General features: G+C 38.6%; 1 protein-coding gene across 5 annotated transcripts in view; it reads right to left on the minus strand.

Moving 5' to 3' along the window:
* Positions 1-24,432, minus strand: part of BLNK (B cell linker) — a 93,104-nt gene that overhangs the window by 59,031 nt on the left and 9,641 nt on the right. For 3 of the 5 annotated variants that reach the window (XM_085229382.1, XM_085229383.1, XM_085229384.1), the window contains one exon: positions 6,445-6,491. In XM_085229382.1, coding sequence (XP_085085508.1) covers positions 6,445-6,491 — 47 coding nt within the window. Of the gene's footprint in view, positions 1-6,444; positions 6,492-6,660; positions 6,688-24,432 lie in introns of those variants that run through there. The other 2 variants (XM_085229386.1, XM_085229385.1) reach the window with 1 other exon arrangement.

The raw sequence follows: 24,432 nt of genomic DNA on the forward strand, positions 1-24,432 counted from the left end.
CTCTTTGGACTGCTTGTACCTCTCTGGGGCTGCCAGCCTGCAGTGGTCCTGGCAGTATGGAGATCTGTTGGCAGTTGCAGCCATGGGAATACTGGCCACTGTCATCTTGCTATATGCACGACACACACTGATGTTCTCAATGTATGCATCTCCTGTGGCTCTGTGGCAACACTGCTTGGAAATAGGACTTATAGAAAGCAATTTAGGGCTTTTACCTGCAGTGTAGCTTTATAGTTCTCCCTATTTAAGTATGGTCATCTCAACAATAGCTATTTCTCCTCTATCTCACTGTAGTAAGATAAGGAAATACTGTAACTTCCACTTTGCAGGTGGGAAAAGAATCAAGGAATGCTGAACAGTTCACCTGGCTCTGTTTAGAAAGCCTGTGACAAAGCAGGCTCTCGAATCCACTTTTTTTTTTAAATTCAGATTTAGTCATTATTATCAGACTCCCTTGCTGCTAGAGATTTTGCCATACAAACTCTTCTGAGTTAGCTCCAAAGTGGATCCAGGCTTTTTTGTCTAATGCATTGACCTGGAGCATGGGTAGAGTAACTTGTTCCTGGTGTTGACAGCTGGAAAAAAAAAAAAGCTGTAAAGTGAGTTTTCAGCATCAGGTTATTTGCTTGTCTTGATAAAGAAATAGGAGAATGCAGGTGGAGGAGAGAAGGTGAAGTTTATGTAGAATGTTTCTAGTTCTTGCAGTTTGAATTATGCAAGTGCATCCAGTTCAAGTGGAATATCTCAGTATTATGAAAGCACTCTTTTGATTTGTAACATCTCTTACACTTCAGAATTTATTCATTTGTCAGAAAAAGATTTCCTTGGCTTGGAAAGCAAGGATGAAAAATTTCAGTGTGGAGTTCTCATTAAAAAATTAAAAACACATGAAAAATAGATGTTAGAAAGTAATCTAGAAATCAGTCGTAACTCCATGACACTTACTTGATTCATGAATAGCAATTTTTTCTGCGTATACAATAAATTCCTGATAAAATAAGTAACATTTTTTTGATGGATATTTATTTGAAGAAAAGGAACTCAAATACTTCCCACACAATAATTAAGCAAAGCTTATTATGTGCTCCTTATCACAGTTCACCCAAGATCTTCCACAACTGCATATGATATATATATATGATATATACAAATGATAAACTCAAGTCTTGATATCATGCATCAGGTTTGACGGTGAAGATTTCTCATTTAACTCACAATCTGACACAGCCAGAATAGGCTTTTGAATTTGCAAGTGTGATAGAGCTGATCCTGTGATGAAAGATTCATCCTGAGTTTGGAAAACTGTTCCTAGAACTCATAGGCTGAGAGTAAAATTGATTTTGAGCTTGGTTTGGGTTGTAATTCTCATCTTATTAGCTGTAAAGGAGGCCTTTTATTTTTCTAGGAAGGTGAAACTTCAGTGATCTGAGGGTGTTGCAAAATAACTTCTGCAGAATTATCTGATGCACTTGGACTATCTACATGGAGGTGACTGAACTGTAATTATGTTGCTTTCTCAAGATGTACTTGCAATTTATGGATGTATTTCACTAAGTTACACCTTCTGTATCAATTTTCCTATATATGGTTATAAGCCTTGGCCTTATTTACACTGCTTATTAAAATGCTAAGTAAAGATGGCAAGACAGCATGTCTGGAAAGTACTGAAGTTCCAGTGTTCCAAGGTATCAGTGGTATGAAGCTGATTTAGAGTGAAAACTAGAAGAGGGCTAGAAGTGGGAGGAAGAACTTTGAGCAAGACTCAACATGAATTCAGGGCTGAAAACATGTTCACATGTGAGAGCAGTTTCTTGTGCAATCTTAGCAGTCAGATCCAGAGCATACTTGGACCAGTCTCTCATTGCTCTGCTGTCTCATTCCAAAGCAGAATCTTGTGAAGCATGAAAGGAAGTCTTCCATTGTTGCCTTTCACTGGTGGGACACTAGTGGAGATTGACAATTTTACTGCTGTACTGAGCAGCTGTTCAGAAGCTGTCTGTGGCTTTCAGTGCTGAAGAGAATCAGTTTATGTTATGCTCTTGTTAGGCTATCGAAGCTGAGGTTAATAGAAATAATAAGATGTAATTAAATGCTTTATAAAAAGTGGGAGTGCAACGGTTTACTTCAGAGTATTAAAACTGAATTACTGTGAGTACACTCTTCCCAGAATAAACATTTTGTCTTCTTTTTCCTCCATTGTTTCCTTCCTTTGGAAAATAGGTTTAATACTGACTAGTTGGAAAAGAGATGTTATGGAGATGGTGGCTATATGTAGTGAAGTACTCAGGAATTGTTTATGTATGGACACAGATTGCTCCAGTTGTGGGCTGTCCAAACAGAATGTAGGACAATTGAAAGTCTTGGTTCACAAAGTATTTATAGCCTTGTAAACTCAATCTTTTTTTATGAAGAACATAAAGATCTTAAGAACATCAAGAACACCTGAAGAACATCAGATGTTGTATTAGTGAGAACTAGACTGGGGAATGGGAGTGCTTCTGAAAAACCAATTTCTCTCTATTGAAACCCCATAAAGAAACTTTCATAACAGGTAGAGACCTGGTCATTGACAGAAGAAAACACAGGATTTTGGTCTTACCTTATCTAGAAATTGCAGTTTTCCTAGAGTTATGTTTGGTTGTGGAGAACCTGCCACATGAACAGACCTGTTGATCTGGCTCAGATGGATCAATGCGGACCTTATGCTAAAACATGCAAACTGTTTGCTTGCTGAAAACTAGCAAATTTTGTGTTAGCAGTTTGTAAGATGCAATAGCAACTGATCTTAGTGTGAAACAGTTGGTGCTGGGGACTCACATTATACGCTTCCTTTTGCTATGCTGGATTGATCTGTGCTTGCCTTTTGTTTTATATTTGATAGCAGAATTCCTATTACAAAAAATCTTTGATTCTTGTTTACAATTCTGTAATTCAAAGCTTGAATGTGAAAATTAGTACAAGCACAGCTCTTGGTCTCAGTTCAGTAGATTTCTGTGGGCTCCAATATTGTAGTAGTCATGTATCTCACAGAAACAGAGGTCAAATTCTTGGTTAACTTTATATTCATATTCTCTACATTTCCTGTCAAAATGATGTCCCATTAGACTTAATTACCTCACCAGAAGCTCCTCTGACATTTTCTTTATTCATCTATTTAATTATTAAAACAAACCCAGAAGAATATTAACTTATACTCTCATCAAATTCTTATCAATAGGAATATGATTTTAATGAGTAAAAAAGCCTCCAAGTTCCTCTTGCTTCTTACTAATAGAGTGGGACTTGGAAAAAAAAAGTGTTATTTTGTAAATAGATTTAGTGTTTTCCCAGCAAGGAAAAGGTTGCTATGTGGAGAAATAACAACCACTAGGAGAGGGAGAGGTTCACTTATCAGACTGAACTCTTCCTGAGTTCAGAAAACACCCTATTTTCTATGCAGTAATACAAGACAAGTAATATACTTGAACCTTAAGGATATCCTTTGGAATGAACCTGATTTGTCACATGCTATTGGAATCACAGAATCACAAAATTGTAGGGGCTGGAAGAGACCTCTAGAGATCATAGAGACCAACCCCCCTGCCAAAGCAGGTTCCCTACACCAGGTCGCACAGGTAGGTGTCCAGGCGAGACTTGAATATCTCCAGAGAAGGAGACTCCACAACCCCCCTGGGCAGCCTGTTCCAGTGCTCCGTCACCCTCACCGTAAAGAAGTTCTTACGCGCATTCATGCGAAACTTCCTGTGCTGCAGCTTATGTCCGTTTCCCCTCGTCTCCACGTACCACTGAAAAGAGACTGGCCTCACCACTATGGCTGCCACACCTCAGATATTTATAAACCTGGATCAGGTCCCCTCTGTCTTCTTTTCTCAAGGCTAAACAGACCCAGTTCACTTAGCCTTTCTTCATAGGGGAGATGCTCCAGGCCCTTCACCATCTTTGTGGCCCTCCACTGGACTCTTTCCAAGAGATCCCTGTCTTTTTTGTACTGGGGAGCCCAGAACTGGACACAGTACTCCAGATGAGGCCTTACCAGGGCAGAGTAGAGGGGGAGGATCACCTCCCTCGACCTGCTGGACACGCTCTTCTTAATGCACCCCAGAATGCCATTGGCCTTTTTGGCCACGAGGGCACACTGCTGGCTCATGGCCAACCTGTCGTCCACCAGGACGCCCAGGTCCCTCTCTGCAGAGCTCCTCTCCAGCAGCTCATCCCCCAGCCTGTATTGGTGCATGCAATTATTCCTCCCTAGGTGTAAGACCCTACACTTGCTTTTGTTGAACCTGATCCAGTTTCTTACTGCCCAGCTCTCCAGCCTGTCCAGGTCTCGCTGAATGGCAGCACAGTCTTCAAGCATGTCAGCCAATCCTCCCAACTTCGTAGCATCAGCAAACTTGCTGAAGGTGGCCACTATCCCCTCATCAAGGTCACTGATGAAGATGTTGAACAAGACCGGACCCAGCACAGACCCTTGGGGACACCACTGGTTACAGGTCTCCAGCCAGACTCTGCACCACCAATGATGACCCTCTGCCCTCTGCCAATCAGCCAGTTCTCAACCAACCTCACTGTCCACTCGTCTATCCCACACTTCCTCAGCTTTGTTATAAGGATGTAGTGGGAGACAATATCAAATGCCTTTCTAAAATTAAGGTAGATTACATCTACTGCTCTTCCCCCATCCACCCAGCATGTGACAGCATCATAGAAGGCCGTCAAGTTGGTCGAGCACGACCTCCCCTTGGTGAACCCATGCTGACTACTCCTGATAACCTCATTTTCTCCCAGTTGTCTGGAGATGGTATCCAGCACAAACTGTTCCATCACCTTTCCAGGGACAGAGGTGAGGCTGACAGGCCTATAATTACCCGGATCTTCCTTCTTGCCCTTTTTGAACACCGGAGTGACATTGGCTATCCTCCAGTCTTCAGGGACCTCCCCTGTTATCCAAGACCTCTCAAAAATGATGGAGAGGGGTTCGGCAATGACCTCCGCCAGCTCTCTCAACACACGTGGATGCACCCCATCAGGTCCCATGGACTTGTGGACCTTAGTACTGCCTAGGCGCTCACGCACGTCCTCTTTCCTGACTAAAGGGAAGTCTCCCATTCCCCAGACCCTCTCACTAACCTCCACGGTGTGGGAAACCTGAGGGAGAGCCTTTTTACTGAAGATGGAAGTAAAGAAGGCATTCAGTATCTCTGCTTCTCAGCATCCCCCGTTACCAGAACCCCCCCCTCACTTAGTAAGGGGCCCACATTCTCTCTAGTTTTCCTTTTGCTGTTAACATACTTGAAGAAGCCTTTTTTTATTATCCTTTATCACTTTAGCTAGATTCAATTCCAGACGGGCTTTAGCCTTCCTCGTTGCATCCCTGCAGGCCCTGACAACATTCCTATATTTTTCCCAAGTGATCAGACCCTTTTTCCACATTTCAAGGACCTTCTTCTTTCCTTTGAGCTTGCACATGAGCTCCTTGCTCATCCACACAGATCTCCTGCCACCTTTTCCTGATTTCTTGCTCACAGGGACGCACCGATCCTGAGCTTGGAAGAAGAGCTGAAGAATGATTTCCTATCTGTTGTATCTGTGTACACTAACTTAATACCTTATTAAAATGACAGGTAAAATTATAGGCATGAAACTGCCTGTAATTATGGCAGTAGATGGAATGCATCATCCATGTATATAAAGATCTTTTACTCAATTGATGTAATCAATGAGTAGCAATAGCTTGTTGTTATTGGCATCTGCATCCAATATTACTGGATTACTCAAACTTTTAGAACATTACAGCAATTTTTGGGCCAGCTAATATTAGAAAAGCTATCCTGAATCAACAGCAGAGACTTCAGTGTTTTTGGAATCAGACCCTGATTTTTATTAACTTTAACCCTGGTGCACAAAGGTAATTGGGTGAGCAGCTATTGCTTTGCTTCTGTTTTGTAATACGTGGCAGTACACAATGCCCTCCTGTCCTCATTCATTTTGCTGGGCAGATTTTTACCTCTAGAAAGCTTCTGTCTTCAGTGCTTTGAATTGACAATCTGATCACTTAAATTGGTATCTAAGGAGAAGATGAAAAATTTACTCCTCGTACTGTGCAACAGAAGAGCTTATGTATTCAAGGAAAGGTTGAACTTGAACTTTTTTCCTAATCTTAATGTTATCTCTGATGGTTTTGAGGATGGCTATCATCCTGCAGCTGGTGCAGAAAAGTCTTTTTTTTGTCAGCTGATCTGAACCACAGTTCTTGTAAACTTTCCAGGAACTTTGTTCCAAGCAAATTCCACTCCAAGCAATTAAAGACCTTCACATGAAGAGTAAGTTTCTATTCTCATTTTCCCCTATTTATTAGCAGAGAAACTATCAAAGGGCAACAAGTCACTTCAAAGGGCAACATTAGTCACTTCATGAGAAAGCAGAAAAGAATGGGGAACTTACGGCTGATGCATGATTTTGAATTGGCTCAGCTCATACTCCGATAAATTCTGAAAAGAGAGAAAACAGTTTTTGTATTTTAAAGTTAAATTCATTGAGACTGCTCCATTAAGTGAACTACGTAACGTTTTAAAAAGAGAAATAAGCAAAGACATAATAAGTTTTCTGTAGCTACATGTTTGTCTCATCTTGGTTAATGCTTAACAATTTATTACTTACCTGTTCTAACATTTCTGGAAAGCAGGTAGTACACAATATAGTTAAACTGGAATTTAACCGGGCATGTGGCAGGCCAAATAATGCTGGTTAATGAATCATGCAGAAAGTGATAAGCAGGCCGCTGTGGACTCCTTCCAACTCCACCACAGAGTTTCTTTGGGGGTTGTTAATGAAATCAGTGTAGCAGTGGTTGAGTGGAAAGGGGCTTCAGCAGTGCTTGGGAGACTATGTAGCCACCATTTGCTCTGTTCTTGTGCTGGACTTCTTCATGACTCCTCAACAACAAGAACAAAAAAAACCTGAAAAAGCCTTACCCAAAAACAATGAAACAAAACAAAAAAACAAAAAAAAAAAGGGGATGAAAAATGAGTGCAGTTTTAGTGTGTCACCTTGGCAAAGAAAGTGCTGAGTCAACAGCCATTCTAGTGCTGAGCAAATAAACTCTGTTGCTGGAAACGGATTAGCTAAAGCATTTCAGTAGTCTGTAGCTCCAAACACCCCTTGTGTTCACATATTTAAGGCACTGCTTTAAGGCAGAGGAAGTACTTCTGCTAGTGCAGACGTTGCTGCTGAAATTCTTACATCATACCTTCAAGCTAGACTAAATTAAAGCTATTTTATGCTGCTGATATTCTATGGGTTTTCATTTGCTGTGAAGTTTGCAGTAAATTTTCAGGATTGCACTTAGATAGCAAACGTGCTATTGTGTGGTTTCAGTCTAGAAACCTTGTGCTAGCACTAACATACTCTCTTTTTCCACATAGGTTTCAATGGAAAATATGACCATTTAGTACATGGAATTGTAAACCTCCTTCTCTTTTTCTGCCAGAAAGAGGAAATAGAGATTACATTTTATTTTGTTTCTGGAACTTCCTAGGCACAGCTAGAGAGAATGGGAGGCCCTGAAAACTGATGGTTTCCAGCAACTTCAGTGATCCTGAATCTATGGCACTTTGATGCTAGCCCAGCTCTATCTCTCTTTCTAAATAATCCCGAATTATCAGTTCCATTCTGAACTCTTATGCCTGTTCTCTCATCTTCTCATCAACATGATAGATGAGTTTGCACTGGGCAAATGAAGTGGAAACTAACAAAAGTAGCATAAGACAGGGAAATCAAGTGGGGAACATGCAGGATTTCAATAAAAATGCATTTCCTCAGCCTTTACTTGAATTCAAGAAAATCTTGAATGGGGAAAAAAAGTTGATATATTTGTTGTGAAAAATACAGCATTTCAGACACTAGAGAACCTCTTGCTTTTAATACTTAGCCTGTAATTATAACATAACAAAAAGCAGCTGCATATCTACATGAAGAATATATGATAATTAGCAGATGATCTAGCAGGTCTAGAAATCACCGAATTCCTGAGGAAATCTCAAGCTATATCGAGCCGACTGATTGTCATACAGGCCCATCTGGGCTCATTCAGACTTCATCAGCTGATAATGAGTCACCAAATTGCCTCCGCAGATCAATGACCAGCAATAGTAAGGCCATTTCCACGCCTATTATTTCATCTTGTAAATAAGAGGAGGAAACTATCCTTTTTATGGTGAAGACTGAATTTTTGTTCTTTTCTTTGCAAAAAAAGAATATTTAAACTACTAGTGCTTGCTGATTTCAGCACTATTGCCTGTTATTCTTCCAAGCTGCTATTCTCTAAAATCCAGACAATTTTTAGGTAGCATTCTGCTGTAGGTATTGCTTCCTGCATTGGCACAGGTTATCTTTGTGGTCAGATGAAGCACGTTTAAATATCAGTTGAGCATGTTAGCTGATGAAACTGTAGAGCTGAACTTTCTTATAGTGGTAAATATTTTCTACAGAAGGTTTTAGCTTGGTTCTTTCCTCTTCTCCCCACTGAAGACATGCTATCGTAAGAGGATTAAACTACTAATTCCTTTCAAGTCTGAGGAAATTGGCATCTATGGGCCTAACTGAAAGCTGTCTTTTCTTACTTAGTAGGATCATCTATTTATTTATTCCCAGAAAATTTACTTTTTTCCCAACAAAATTCCGACCTTAGGGAAGAGTACAAAAATATCTTGCATATCCAATATTCATGAAACTACATAATAGCCTGTGGGAGATAACTAATACTTCCAGGTTTTAACTGTTCGTTGCTCCTGTTGTAGCTGCTTATAATATACGTTGCTAGTGATTAATAATAATATGGATGAAATATACTGCAAATAGATATATATGATACAGAAGGAGTTGATGTAGTTTCTTTCCTGGAGGGATTTGAGTTGTGGTACATAACCCCAGGTTGTCCCCTTTAGTTCCTCCTTGTGTTTTCTTTTTAAATTCATGTTAGAGAGCAACTTAGCATATAGAAGTTGTTCTTTTCGAGTGAAGTACTGATTTCCTATTTTCTGTTGGCTCTTTCATTCATCTGACATCAACTTTCATAGCAGGTGACTTAGTTATCTCAACAAATAAGAGTAACCAAAACTCTTAGCTTGCAAATCAAGCCAACCAGCTTTATTCACTAGATAATATCGTGGAAGAGGAGAAATGCTGCTGTGGTGCGAATGTTTCAGGTGTTCAGGTGTGCCACACTCTACTTGCAGAGGCACGTCTTGGATGTAAGCCTGTGCTGCTGCAGCTGTTTGCCAGCATGGGTGCACAGCAAGAAGAAGCTTTGCGTCAAAGAAGGGAATTAAAACTTACGCACAATCCTGAGCTGCGGAGCTTTTTTTTTTTTTTTTTTTTTTTTTGGAAAATTTTAAATAGCTCGTGCGTAATAAACCTGAACATCATTTGGGAGCCTTACCTACCCAAGCAGCACACAACCTAAGGAGCACGTGCTCCCTCTAGTTGTTGGAAGTAGAAAAACCTGTTCTCTGAGGAAGGCTTCTGAAAGCATGAAAGCGGCTGTTGGGTCGTGAGACTCGATGTAGACTTGATTATTTGCTTGGTGATTTTTTTTTTTTTTTTTTTTTTTTGCTATGCTTTCACAGTTCTTAAATGAGATCGTGCAAGGGGTATTTTAAATAGAGACATTGCTTCAAAAAGGCTTTTGGAAGGTTTTTGATGGCGTTGTCTGTGTGATACAGTTGTTTCCACTATATTTTGAACTTCATAGATGTGTATTTCTTTTCCCTTCCTTGCTTCTCAGCCCCTCCTTGTAGATATATCCCCATGTAAGTTGAATATGGATGCATTTGCAAATAATGCTTTAAACAATCTAGGAGAACCCTATAGGTCAGTAGGACTCTGAAAAGGTCATTTCTTATAAGAATTAAGATGAAGGAGATTCCACTGACTTTGTGAAACAAAAGAACAAAAAATCCCCATCCATATGGCTAGATAAGCTGTCAATATCTGTGTAATAAAACTGTATGGAAGGTGCCAGATTTGTCATTAAATTCCAATTGGGCTGAGTTACATTCTGTAACATTGCTAGTTCTGAGCACTGGTCCTTCCAGAGAACCTTGGTATAAAATGAGGTGGCTTCATTGTGTGTATATCTACATTTGAATAGGATATACTATAATAAATGTGAATTCCTTCTAATTTTCTTCATTTTTGGGGTGGGAAGAATACAGGCCCAGATTCATTTGCTGTAATTCAATTTCATGCTGTTACAGTAAAGCGAAAGCACAGTATTTTATAAAGGCTCTATATTCAATATGAAGAACTTCTTTATGTCAAAACTTGTTTATACTATCATTTAGTATAATGAAGACCTGGCAGAAACCAGGATTAGGAGGGATTTGGTCATTGAACAGCTACAATTTTTCACTTCTGAGAGATGAATTTGGAGTATAAATGTAAGCGATCCACATTCAGGCAGTCAACAAAAGTAAAAATCTAAACAGCCATAGAATTAAGGAATAGTAATGATATCCCCTATTAGCTGGCTTAGAAGATGATTTGTAAGTGGCCAGAGGAGATACAATTTTTCTTAGTAAAAATGTTTTATAGAATAAGATCTCAGTCCTGTCCTCTAGAAACACAATCTAAGCTATAGAATTCTACCAGAGAGTTCTGGCAGAATCTGTCAGGGTTCCTCAAACTGAGTAAATTATGGGACAAATGTATAATATAAACATATATACTCCTTAGATTAAGGAAAACTATGAAACACAGGAAAAAGAGCAGAAGGGAAGGTAGCGCATAAGAGGTGGAATCCTTAAAATTAAAGCTCCATCCAGAAAGAATGCTGTAGTAATGAAATGTTTCTATTGTGACAATAGTAGAATTACTATTTCAAATGTATTTGTCCATTTTAAAGTATGTAAAACTGACATCTAGTGGTAGCAGAAGCACTTTGTGTGCAAAATGGCTTTATAAAAACGCCAGTTTGAGTAGCATACTAACAAGTTGAGAATTTTGTAATGAACTGCAATTTCAGTAGGTACTTCTTTGGCCTACTTATAGGTGATACCTGCTGTCTTGTTTAAAGTGAAATATTACTAAAAGAGAAGTGTCCTCCTGGTAAATGGTTTCATTAAGAGAGGAGAGGGTTGGAAGGGATGTTAGGATTAATATATTCCCATCCAAAAAATGCTGAGGAGGAGAGTTAAAGAATCTGAGCAGGGTCACTGAAGGACATTGTTTGGCAGTTCTCAATTTTAGACTACTTATGAGCAGAGAAGTCAGTCTTCAAAGCTGTGTTGTTTGAGGTGTAGGCTTCTCTGGGAGGAGAGTCAGGATGTCATGGTGAAGTGTCAAGTCTCACATGAGTTCAGGCAAGATGCAAGGGGTTTGAATCAAGAAAGCATTTGGGCACCTGCTTCTGTCATTCCCACTGAAGATAAAAATGTGTTCATATGCTGATGTGCTTAAGTGTTTTTTTTTCTGAACCATAGCTGATAACCTCGTGTGTGTGTGTGTGTGTAACATAGCATAATTCCAATGAAACAGATCTGTGCAGTTTCAAGTGAATCATGACAGGCTGCCTCTATCATTTCACCTCTGTTACTTTCAAAACAAAATGAATCATGTTTGTTGACAACTAATGTTGATATTCTGCAATGAAACTGAAGTCACAGATGTGGTATAAGAAACAGCTGCTGTGATTTAGGAGAGATGAGCCTACTGCTTGAACATAAAGCAGGGATGATCATAGAATCACAGAATGGCCAGGGTTGGAAGGGACCTCAAGGATCATGAATCTCCAACCCCCTGCCACATGCAGGGCCACCAACCTCCACATTTAATACTAGACCAGGCTGCCGACATAAGCCCCAAATCCTATGCCTCTGCTGCAAGATCAGTCATGCAACTGCAGGGTCCCTGGTACAAAACAGGTGTTGATATACTGGAATGAGCCCTGTGGAGCACCACCAAAGTGCTTGGGGATAGAGCACCAATTGTGCTCTGGAGGTGTGTAGAGGTCCCTTTTAATGTAAGTTATTCCACTAATATTCTCTTGTCCCTCTTTGTAGACAGTGCAATGCCACCCTGGTAATGCTTTTGGATTTATCCCACTTTCATAAATGAGAACTTGTAGCTGTGAGATGCCAGGAAGCATGGCTCGACTTTGCCATGTTTCTAGATATGCTTTGATGATCAGCAGTCCTGTTAGTCAGAGAGCTGCTCAGTAAGGACAAGATTAGTTAAGTCATGCCACTCAGAGCTGGATGATGTGCTTATCTATCCCAACAGCTAATCCTGTACAGGCGCTTAACAGTGCTGATGTGCTTCTGACCTTTAAGGTCTGCATGTGGGAAAGGTTGCAATAACATGTAATGTGTGGAGGCTTAGTCTGCACTCACTGGGAGCCTAGAAGTTTCCTTGCTGCTTGTGTGCTGGTGGTCCTCCAGCATTAAAATCATAAGTCACAGAAATGGCACCAGAGTTGATACATGTGCTATTTCTATGATTTCACAGTAGCCGCCTCTGTATTTGGCTTGAAGAAAACCTCCCAGAGTATAAATAAAGTCGTATTGATAGGGTATATGCTCAGGAAAACCTTGGTGTAAATAGGACTGATGGGGATAGGGTCTGTGGATTTGTCAGCCATTAGGAACTGCTGCCACCATTGTTCTACCATTGTTTAAGGGTCGTGCTTAAAGCATTGTGGGAGGTTGAGGTCTGGTTTTCTACCATGCTAGAAGGAACAGGAGAGTACTTGATGTTTTTAGGATAAACTAACAGTATTACTTTAGCACCATTGGGGATCTGTTTTGTAGCAATGCTGTTTTAGCTTTTGAAGTGAAAATCAAGTTACTTCCCCTCCTGCTTCCCTGCATGGGTAGTCTGATTAATGTTCAATGCATATTAAACTTATACATTTAATATGTAATGCATATACGTATAATATGTATTGCCAGAACTCCGAGGCTGAGGAATCTGCATTGCCTACCTTGCTCCATTCATTTGACTGCTGCGATATCATAAACATGTTTTTCCTTCAAGAGAGATTTTCTTGCAGTAGTACCTCAGTGAATCCCTATGGTTTATATTATTTTGAGGGAAATATGCTCTGCAAAAGTACCTGAAGTGTACATATTTGGTTTTTTTTTTGTGCTGAAGGAGCCCCAGTGAAGATAAAACTAGTTGATCCTTTTATTCTTTTACATGCTGAGGGTGGCTATTTCTGTGATTTATTTAGCTATGACCTAGCATTTCCAGCCCATTCTACATTCAGAACCTGCAACTCACATTTGGCTATCCAAAACTTTTTGAACCTGTCATATCTAATCTTGCATGCTAAATGAATAGTGTCCTCCCTGAGAGCTGCCTGCAGAGAACTGCCATGGACTGTGGCGATAACACCTCGTCTGCAATATAAATCTTTTTAGTGTGTGAGATGGGAAAGTTCATGCTATTTTTCCTACAACATAGAAGTTCTGATTAGTCTTAGGCTGACCTGATGGAGAGATGAGTTTCTGAAGTTCTTCAACAAAAATTAAAAAATTATACTGCCTTTCTCACTAACAGCGATGCTCTGTAGGCTGAGTTCCTTATTTGTAAGTCTTTATTGAAAGGGTACTTACTGGAACACAGAAAATAAGACCGGTTCCCATATTTTTACAGTCATGCACCGCTAAATGCTTAAGCAAATTAAGTGAACTTTTAGTGTTTTAAAAGAGAAACAAATTCACATATGGAAAAAACTGCTATGACTTCTAGAATTTCAGTCTCAGAAAAAGCCTGAGGAGTCTGGTGCTAATGCAGACTGCAAGATTAGGAAATCTGATTTTTATATACGTATATTCAGGGAATTCAAGAGAGACAGACTTCTAGCAGAATCATTTAACTCTGAAGATGCTATATCAATTAAAATAAACCATTTTGCAGGACTCAATTTTATCAATGATTAAGAATGTAGAAAAAAATTGGCAAAGTTGAATCACTCTATTTTAAAGTTTTTAATAGAAGGTGAAAGTTCAAATGAAGCATGTCAATGCTACTGCTTTAGTGGTTTCAATGAGTTTTATTTTTACTTCTATGGGAAACTTGCAAGCACTCGTTCTGATACAGAACAAAAGGGAAAAGACTGAAATTCAGAAGTTCCATTTTTGGCTAGCTCTAGGAATTAATGTCCAGGAGAATGCTTTTAGTCTTAGTCAAAATGCCAGTGAGCTGGGATGTTCCAAAAAGCAGGACATGCTGCAGCAATGTTCTCAGTGGGGATGCAGAATTGATATGTTAGGAGCTGACCAGGACTTCTTCCTTGGGAGCATACTGAGCTGTTGGCTGGTTTTGGACCACTTTAATAATGGCATCTTGGAGGGAACTGTTAACTTCTCTTAATAATCTTCCCTTAATCAAAATCAGGAAACATCTGAGGCCAGCTGCTGCCTGCAGCTGCCTGAGCTCCTTTCCAATACCTGCATGCAAATGATGGGTCACATGGTGCCCTTTTGCACTGTTGTGAAATCTGACCTGCCTTGTGTTATTTCTTTTTAGCCAATCTTTTCCTGTTTAAATGATCTGCTTTTCTACCTGGTATTTCCTGAAGTTAGCAAGCTCTTCTCCCATTGCTGGTCTGCCAATCTGCAACTGAGATGATGGCAGTTCTTCCAGGATACTCCTTGCCTCCAGCAGTCACTCTCCCCTAGATAACCTGCACAAGTCTTCTGATTGTTTCGTATCCCAAAATACATCTGATATACAGTCCTGATGCTTCATTCCTGACATCAACAAGCTGCTGCTGGGAGGGGAAGCCACAAGAGGCAGCAATACATCCCATTACTTGTGACTGCCAGAAGGCCCAGTCCTGCTTCTTTCCTTCTATCTCAACTTCTGGCTCAGTGGTACATCTTCCACCCTGTGCTGGCTCTGGTATTTCTCTGACCCTTTTGGGTCTTGAATCAGCTACAAGTTAAACAAAAGAATTGGCCTGAAAGCATCTGGCTGGGAAGAGAGGTGAGAAGGGAAATAAGAAACTGTCATTGGGAAGACCAATACTGTGACTATTGGCACAGTACCTTCAGCTATCTTGGTTTCTGTGAAATCAGGCACTGAAGCTGTGTTCTCAGTCACTATGAACCTCTTGGAGAAGTTCTCTGGATGCTGCTTCCTCTATTTCCCCCATGCTGTCACCAGCAGTTTTGTGATAAACTGAATAAGGGAAGTAAAGTGGCTGAAAACTAAACCTACAGGAAAAGTTGTCCTCTTGGGTGTGGGGAAACATAGGAAAGGTGGAACAGGAAGCATTTCTCTGTAACCAATTACAAAGCTGTTGCTTCAATTAATCTAATTTGCTTACTGAGGAAATGAAGGAAGATGAGCTGAACTGGGTGTGGTGGTGACATTTTTTCAGTATCTGAATATTGATCTAAAAACAGGAAATGTGCTATTCTGAAAAGATGGCGGAAGCTCAGTGGAAAGTGCTCTGTGCACTGCGCTATGAAACAGGATCTCTCTTCTCTGGGATTAAGAACTTCCATCATGCTCTCATGAGGGTGGCTGAAAATGACAACAGGAAATAGCACAGCAGGAATTAATTCTCAGGTCACTGGTAGGTGAGACTGGCAAGGACCCTAGTTACTAGGGAAAGTTAAGTCATAATCCTACTTAAAGGCTGCTGTACAGGACAAATAACTGACTGTGGAGACTGCACAGGTCTCTTGGACAGTTGGAGGCAATAGGATCAATCCTGAAGAATCCCAGACAGTGGGGGGGAGGGGGGGAAGGTTTGAGCCTTCAGCTCACCCATGCTGGCCAAGGGCCTGGGAACTGAGCAGAAGTGCTCCCAGCTGACACTGCCTGCAAGAGCAGCTGCCTTCTGCTTTCCTGCATCTGGACACAAGTAATAGTTATTACAAGAAGTGCTGGGAAATAGCTGAGCCTGAAAAGGTTCTACAGAAAACGTGGGACTCATCTCACCACTCAGAGTAAATGCAGTAGAGGCAGTCAGCAATCTTAAAACTGCAACAGCAAGCATGAAAGCAAAACATTTGCATGAGAATAGCCTTGAAAGATCAAGAAAGACCATATGCATAGCTGTAAGCACAGAAAGTTTGATCAAGAGAACCAGAAGTAGCTAATCTTAATGTTAAAAATAAATGCTCTTGCTCAATTGGAAACTGAACAGTGACTTTGTATGTATCTGGCAGCTGAAAATACTCCCAAGGCTGGCCACCTTCTTTGGAAGTAAACCACATGATAAGCTCCCTGTTCTTTGAATTGAGCTAACGGTTTCATGTGTTCACTTGCAAATCTAGCGAGCTTTTTAGCTTTAAGGGTGCATCCCTAGGTAGTAGGATAGATTTGCTGTATCTCCTTTGATAGTATCTTACATTCTGAATGTAGTGTTTTGGTTCCACTGTTTTAGCTTCATTTTAATAATCACAGTGATTATAGATATCTGATATATATAGTCTTCAATTCATACAGTCACAAAAATGTTGTATATGTATAGGCATCTTGAAAAATACAGCCCATTTTCTCCAGCCTTGTTTCCTCAGTCACAGTAAGGAGCTTTACAAATAGTGCATAATTACTGTGTCCATTAGCAAGATCATGACTGCTGTGTTTCAGTAGTAGGTAGAATAACATTGTAAAAAGATAGACTTTAAGGTAATGGAAGCTCATTGCAAGTTTGAGAAGGAACACCATATACAATTGTGGTAATGTAGGTAAACAGAAGTATTACACTGTAATTTTTATAATGAAGATCCACTGATAGTATGTAGGGCTTACATACCAGACCTAGCTGCTAAAATAACTCAGCCTTCATGACAATTTTGAACAGACCAGCTGGAAATATTTCTTGCATTGTGTGGTACTGGTTCAAACTGAAAAAGCTATTTCTGCCACTGGAAAAAGATGTGTGTAGGTGTCTATGTCACTAGGTGTCTTCAGTCAAAGTGTGAATCTTCTCTGTATTGGATGACAGCATGAGAAGTGTAGATATGGACTTCTAAGGGGAATGTGCTCGTTGGAAGACATGTTATTGTGGAGTAGCAACCCCTTTCCTGCTCTGTGATGACGTGCTGAGTGCTTTTTAGTGTATTATGACTATAGCAGGCTCCAACAAAAGACAGCCACCTCTTGAAGGGGCAAAGCTAAAGATGAATATGCAGTATAGATACAATAAAGATGAATAATGCAGCATTAACCCATGCTTATCACTGAGCTATGGAAACTTTCTAGAAGTTCTTGGCTACAAAGGGGTTAAGGACTTTGATGCAAGCATCACCTTTATTTTTTCCTAGTGTGGAAATCTGAAAGACAGCTTGTAAATATAACACTCCCCTACATGTTGCATCCCTGCTGACTTTCTGTAATGTCATTAGATGTGTTAATGTACTTCAGTGGTTTAATTAAAATCTTTTCTGGTCCAATGCAATAAACAATGTCTTATGTCAGTGTACCGTGTCTGATGCTAATGATGCTTCTGGATGATGAATTATTGTGGGGACAGCTACAAAGGTGAAGAGTAACTGAATTTGAGAGTTTGATTTCATTTTTCTTTGGATATTATGAACTGGACAGATAATGCCAGTTAGAAGCAAGAGAGAAAGTACTTTGAAAGTTTCTTATTTCTTCTGTTGTTATGTGGAAATCCAACAGACTACATCACTGACAAATGGATCAGTATACCTATTTGGTATATGTTAAACTATTGCATTTCAGAAGGAAAAAAATGGGATCTGGTTTTGGATTCAGGGCATGTTAGGGTAAACAAAGTTCCATATATGTTTGTGTATAAATTTTTCTTGGCAGAATAAACATAGTATCTGTCTTCTCTACTTCCATATTGCTGCTTGATCTTAATACCCAGACTTTATTTACTTATTGAGATCCTGGGGCACCCAGAATATCCCTCTTCCTTCTCTCTCACAACACTGTGAATCTTCAAAAATGTGAATACCAATCTTTTCTCTTTGACACTTTGTGTCAGACAATGAGGGTCATATCTACACCTGAAGTTCTCAAAGTTTGTAAGTATTTGGAGTATATGATTCTACTCCGTTCTGGACTGATTATGAGACATTAGATGCTGTTTGGGAATGAATAGGAAACATATACTTTTGTTTCTTTCTTGAAGTGACTTATTTGTGGACAGAGTGATTTTAAAAGTTATAAAAATGATGCCGACTACTGAAACCACTGTTCCAATGAATGTCCTTTAGAGAGAAAAGTAATCCAACAACTTATTTCTACCCATTTAAAACAATTATTCTATTGACTAACTGGCCAAATTACAGTAGTAAGGAACTGTGGTTTTTGCACTGAAAGAAATGGGATACTTATGTAAAATATGTAAAAATATGATTTTCTTTATAGGGCAGCAACCCAACGTTTAAATTTTAGTCAGATTACTATCTGACCATTTGAAGCAGTATACATTTAAATCAATTTTGTGCAGAATTTGATGTGGGAGTAGAAAGGAAAAGAAGCATGTTTTCTTTGTGAAAAGTTGAGCTTTGAAAACTACTGCAAGTTTTGGAATGTTAAAAGACAAACCAGCTGAGACACATTAATGGGAAAAGAGCGAGAGTAGAGGTCAGAGCTGTGCATGCAAATGCACTTTCATATCTGAGCAGTTTCTAAGATTCACACAGCTTCAAAAATAAACTCATTCCAGGAATAAGATGCACATATTTGTAACCCGTTCTATAATTCTGTTGTTATGATAGTATCTGAAAACAAGTGGTGGTATTTATGCTGGGACAAAATAGACTGGTTATAAGCACATCTTAAATTAGTTTCCCAGGGGTATTCTATATGTGAGGGACTGCTTTGTAGGAAGAAGTTGTCACTGGTTGACACTGCTATCCCTTTCTCACTCCTCTACTGCTGACTAGTATAGAAATTTAACTTAGAGAGAATGTTTGTATTTTTACTTGTGTACCACTTAAAAATTTTAATTGGGATTTTAGGACAACTTATAGTGCAGAGTAACTGTCATATGCTATTGTCAACATACAAAAGCAAACTAGAAATTGTATAGACATTGGCTCTAGCACAAAAAAATCATGTGCTGTGTACTGAATGATCATGAATCTCCAGATGCACTAATGGACAGTGATTATGTATTATGTACTAGTTATTAGATGTTAGAAAATAATACAGTGTAGTATTAAAAGCCTTGCTATTAAGTCTTGTAGAAATGTGAATCCAAGGTACACAAGCAAAAACAAACAACAAAAAAACCCACAAACCACCTAATTGGATAAAAATGGTTGATTTTGATTACATGAGTTTTCTTTATGCTTCAATAAATATTATAAACACCAACGACCAGCATGGCTTTTCACATTAAACTTGGTAACTATAAATACTAGTGATGATTTATATCATTTAATTATAGAACACAAACACCTGTTACTACTTCTGCTACGATCAAAATGTAAAAATGCTGTTGAAAAGCTGTTTTTTTTTTTTTAATAGGAAAATAAACCCATCTTTTTAATGAATTAAGATGACCACAGAATAACTGTTGTTATATCTGTATTTTATATTTGCTTTTCTCAGTATTGTTGATGGGGAACAAATTTGTTTTAAACTTCAGGCAGGTAGGCTTAACCAAAATCCATTTACAAGTGACTCCTTATAAATTATTAAAATCAACAGTGGTGTGCACCCTTCTACCTAAAGCTGAATAGCAGTATTATTTTTCTACTAAAAAAACCTGAAGCGTTATATAAAAAACTCAACAAATGCACAGCCATGTTTGAGAAATTCTTATCCTCAGAACCATATTCTATACTAATTTGTGAAAATACAGCTATTGTCTGTAAATGCCAGTTTGTATCCATTTTATCTGTGCTGCCAAAAATAACAAGGGCCTTCAATGACTTGATTGATGAGGTTTCCAGTTCCTTGCATTCTTGAACATCTTCATGAGTATAATCATGAATATACTTGAAGACCAAACAGGAAATGTAACTCCACACTATGAAATTTAAGAACACCTAACTGGACAGAGAAAAAGGAGTGATAACACCATAAATAATGCACGGCACAGGTTTAACAAAGATTGAAAGTTTGTTGGCAGAGGGCTTTCATTTAGGGAAATGCATGTGCTATGACCATTTATAACAGATGGCTTTTTGAGTTATACCTTTATGATAACAGATTTTTATTTACTTTTTTTCCTGTTGCCTCCTTGAAATTCAGTGTTATGTTTCCACAGATATTTTTCAGATACTCTGTGTACCACCCAGGCTGAAGTAAGCAGCTAGGTTTTTGATTTATTTTTTATTATTTAAAAGCAGTGAAGAGCCTCCCTCTCTTACAACATAGTGCTGGTACATACAGATGTTCTTTAATCTGCTTTTTATATGCTAGGCAGAAAATGTAATGCTTAAATGAAGTGTTGCTTTTTCCTTCTTCATTGAAAACTAGAGTCTTGGGGCAAGCACTATTCCTTGCATAGCACTGAAAGAGTAATAGGGTTTGTCAGCTAAGAATATCAAATACACATTTGTAATCTACTGTCTGTTTTTTATTAGTTTCAGAAAATACAATCACATTCAAGTGGTTAAACACAGTGGATGTTTTAGTACATAGGACTTTTAAGTAAGTTTAATGCAAAATCAAGTGTTTATGCATTATCAGAGCCATGCTATGACAAACTCAGGGCATATGCAAGGCTGTTAGTACTTTTAATAGTGATTAATCTTATGCATTTCAAAGACAATGTCACAAGGGAAGCAGGCAAAGACATGTTTTAAAAATGTTGATTGTATCCAAGTAGTAAGGGGCAAAATGTTAAGCTGAAAAGCCTAGTCACACAGGAACTGGGAAGGAAGAAGAAAGAAAAGCACAGAAACTAAATGAGTGTTCTACAGCATGCCTCATGGATACTAACTAACAGTATCTCATTAAATGGTGAGAATTTAGTGCCAATTGTAAACATTTCTTTGAATGCAAATTGAAATACTGAATTCAGTAGTACCTACAGGAAATTGAGATACCCTACCTCATAAGCAGAAATTACACGTTTGCCACAATAATGTGAATTTTGCAAAGATTTTACTCTTCAGTATTCCAGAGGCCTAAAATACATAAAACAGCTGAAATTTTTCTAAGTACCAGATCTGTGGGTACTCAGGGAGTTCTAATTTATTTCCAGCACAGCTCTCCCTGAGAACCAGTGTGTGATGTGGCTTTTCGGCAGTGCAGCCAGAACTTAGAGTTGGATTCCCTACTATTGAAGTCTGTGATTTGACCCTGAGTTGATACTGAGAAAAGCCACTAGTGAAAGAGATCTCTGCAATTGTATTTGTATGCTTTTTAAAAGGTGGGAAAATTCTGTGAGCTCTTAGCTATGGGAAGAGAGATAAATATATTAAGTGTCCACTGAACCATCCTAGGAATGGTTGCAAGCTTTTGTTGCTTGGAATAGTATGTCAGTAACTGACAGGCTGTGCAAGCCATTTCTTCCTGATGATTTTAAATAAGGACAGCATTGCATTTAAAATTATCAGTCACTGTATTTGTATTTTCCCTCACTCTTTTTCCTAGCATCATTCAGAGCAAAGAAAATGGGATAGTTTCATTTTACAAATGAGAAAACTTTTATGAAACTTTGCAAATTGGTCTTTATCTGTTTCTTGTTTCTAAACTTGCACTGAAGACTGTACGGATTTCATTTTAGCTCTGTTATGCCCTTTAAAAGAGCCATAAAATTTCAGATGGCATTAGCAAAATATGTTCAGGTTATTGTGGGTTACATCTTCCTCCTAGGCTATAAGCATATCTGTGTGAAAACTACCTGCAGAATGATGTTGGTATAATCATTCTTCTATCACATCCTCTGGATATCTTGTTGGTAATAACTGTGCTTATGTTGAGTTTGTAACTTTGTAGCAGTAGATAGCATCCAGATAGGTTTGGATGGTACTTCAACAAAAATGCATTTCTTTCTCTGTTCTTCTGGGAAATTAATTATTTTAATAATAAATCTATTATTATTATTATTATTATTATTATTATTATTATTATTATTATATTTCTTTATTGACATATTTCTGCAGCTGAGACTCCAATTTTTTCTGCTTTGATTCCGTAGGAATATGAGCTCAACGTAACTTCCTGGAAAAACTTTGTTGTTTTGGGATTAGTATCACTCACCAGCCCAAGTTGCATGGCAATGTTTGGGGCCTTTGCATCTGCCCTGTTTGGAACAGCAACTCATGCTAAAGCTTCTGTGTAAGCTAAATAGAGTAGCATAGAAATCTTCTGTACTGACTGCTATAATATGTGATCTTGTATGCACACAGAAAAGCCCTTCTTCTGAACCCAATGGAAATGAATAATTTACATCTTCAGAGTCTTCCTACTCTGACCCCAAGGATTCCCATTCTCTCTGCTTCTCTCAGGATATCCTGGTTTTTGGTTGAATCGTATATATTGGGCTTTTCAAACCAGAAAAGAGCCATAAGAGTGGTCCAGTCTTAGAAAAACTCCTTCACAACATTGATTTTTATTTTAATTTTTTTTAACTGTGTTAATGCTTCCTCAAAGGAGTAAAAAAAAATTTAGTTCGGCTTAGTCCTTGCTGCAGGAAGAACTATTGTCCCAGAAACCTCCAGAAATATCTTCCAGGATGAGTACTACGGTCCCCCAACCCCAGTAATGCCTAATGAACTCCTGGTTCAGCTGGGTTGACGTTGCTTCTACTTTGATTACTGCTCAATTTCTTTTCATTTTCACAATGCCAAGAAACTAGAGTTACAAGTTTTAGCCTCCTCTGTGAGATCCATACCTGTTTCTCTTAATGTTCTCTCTGCGGCTCTTCCATTACAGGATTACTAAATACTTAGCATTTTTTATTCTTAAAGCACTTTCTAGGGAAATTGTCCAGTTGAAAGTCTAAATTTTCCAATTTATTAAGATGTCTAATAACAAAAAAATCTTTGAAAAAGAAATTGGACCCAAAAATGAACACAAGTTCTTTGCAGTTTCTCTAACTGTATTAAAGATATATGTGAGATTTCATATAGATGTCAGAACAATAAAATCATCTGGTCTTAAGCTTTCCCTTCCTGTAGATACCTCAGTGACCCATGAATTTATTTTCAGCTCTGCCTTCAGTGCTCTTGCTCCTGCAGTTTTTGATGTAACACCCTTTCATAGAGCTGGCATAGGCAGTGATGATAAAATTGTTGTAGATATACCATATGAGCAAAAGAGAATTTTCTGAAAATCTGTAATCTTTCAGTCATTTGGGGTTGATAGGAAGCACCATTTACTGAAGGAAACACTACTGCAAGTTGATAGATACTCTTCCCTTCAATTAGTTCAGGTCTCTCACTCTTCAGTAAAACCCATCTTTTTACCTTTTAAATGCCAAGTTCTTCTGCAAAACTTCAATTGCTGAGCTTTTCCTTCCGCTCTTGGCAAGAAAAGCGGAGTACCCATTTTATAACCTTGGCCTTATCTAAATCTGTATCTTTGGGAAATTCTTACCAACTGTTTCACCTTAGTTCCTTGTTAGTAGAGAAACAAAATGCTACTTCCTCTAGTGTTTCTGCAAGCTGCAGTCAGCCAATGCTTTCCAGCTGCTGTGTGACCTGAGTGACATTCAGGCAAGCGGACACGAAACTATACATTAATTGTTCAGTAGTTGAGCAGTGCAAAGGGCTCATCTATCAGTAGGTAATGACAAGTCTGTATAAAAGTTTAAATACTGTCAATAAGAAAAGTATCGAGATCTGCTGTCTTCTCTGCTTGACTGACTTTGCTGACTTCTTGTGGGACTTACTCACTGGAACCTATAATTAATTCATTTAATAATCTTTCTTTAACTTACAATGTGCTTCTGCCAACTGATGTATGTTTTGTGAGATCAGAGTCTTGAACAGAAGTAAAGAAAAATGGAACCTGTCATTTTAGTGTCTGTTTCCCATATTATCTGTTTCTTCAAGCATAAAATAGAAGAGAATTAGGAATTTATAGACCTGTACAGAGAACTCCTAATACGAAAGTACAAATACTGAAGACTTGAGTAGAAGACTTCTGAAATGATTAGCAGCTGGTATTTGACAAGATACTGAGTGATTACAGTTTATGGACAGATTTTTAAAAATGACTAATGATTTCGGGCATTAGTATTAAGTTTCAACTTGCAAGCATTGTAATAAAAACAAACAAACAAAAAAACCCCTCCCAATTTGCAGGAAGGAAGCAGTGCAAAAGCACCCAAAATGAAGGTTCTTCAAATCACTAGTGATCTCTAAAGGCAATTTCCTAAGATGTTCTCTTGTTTGAGGGGGTGCATTTATATAATTGGGATATTCGAAAAAACTAGAAATGGGAAGTTCAAAACTGGAAATATTGAGACTGTGTGGAGTTTTTCAGTTGTCTAGTTCAGAGCTTACAAAGTCAGTATTGGAAACATTGTGACACAAT

Source organism: Meleagris gallopavo, chromosome 8 (genome assembly GCF_905368555.1).
Source record: "Meleagris gallopavo chromosome 8, MGAL_WU_HG_1.1, whole genome shotgun sequence".
Classification (NCBI taxonomy): Eukaryota; Metazoa; Chordata; class Aves; order Galliformes; family Phasianidae; genus Meleagris; species Meleagris gallopavo.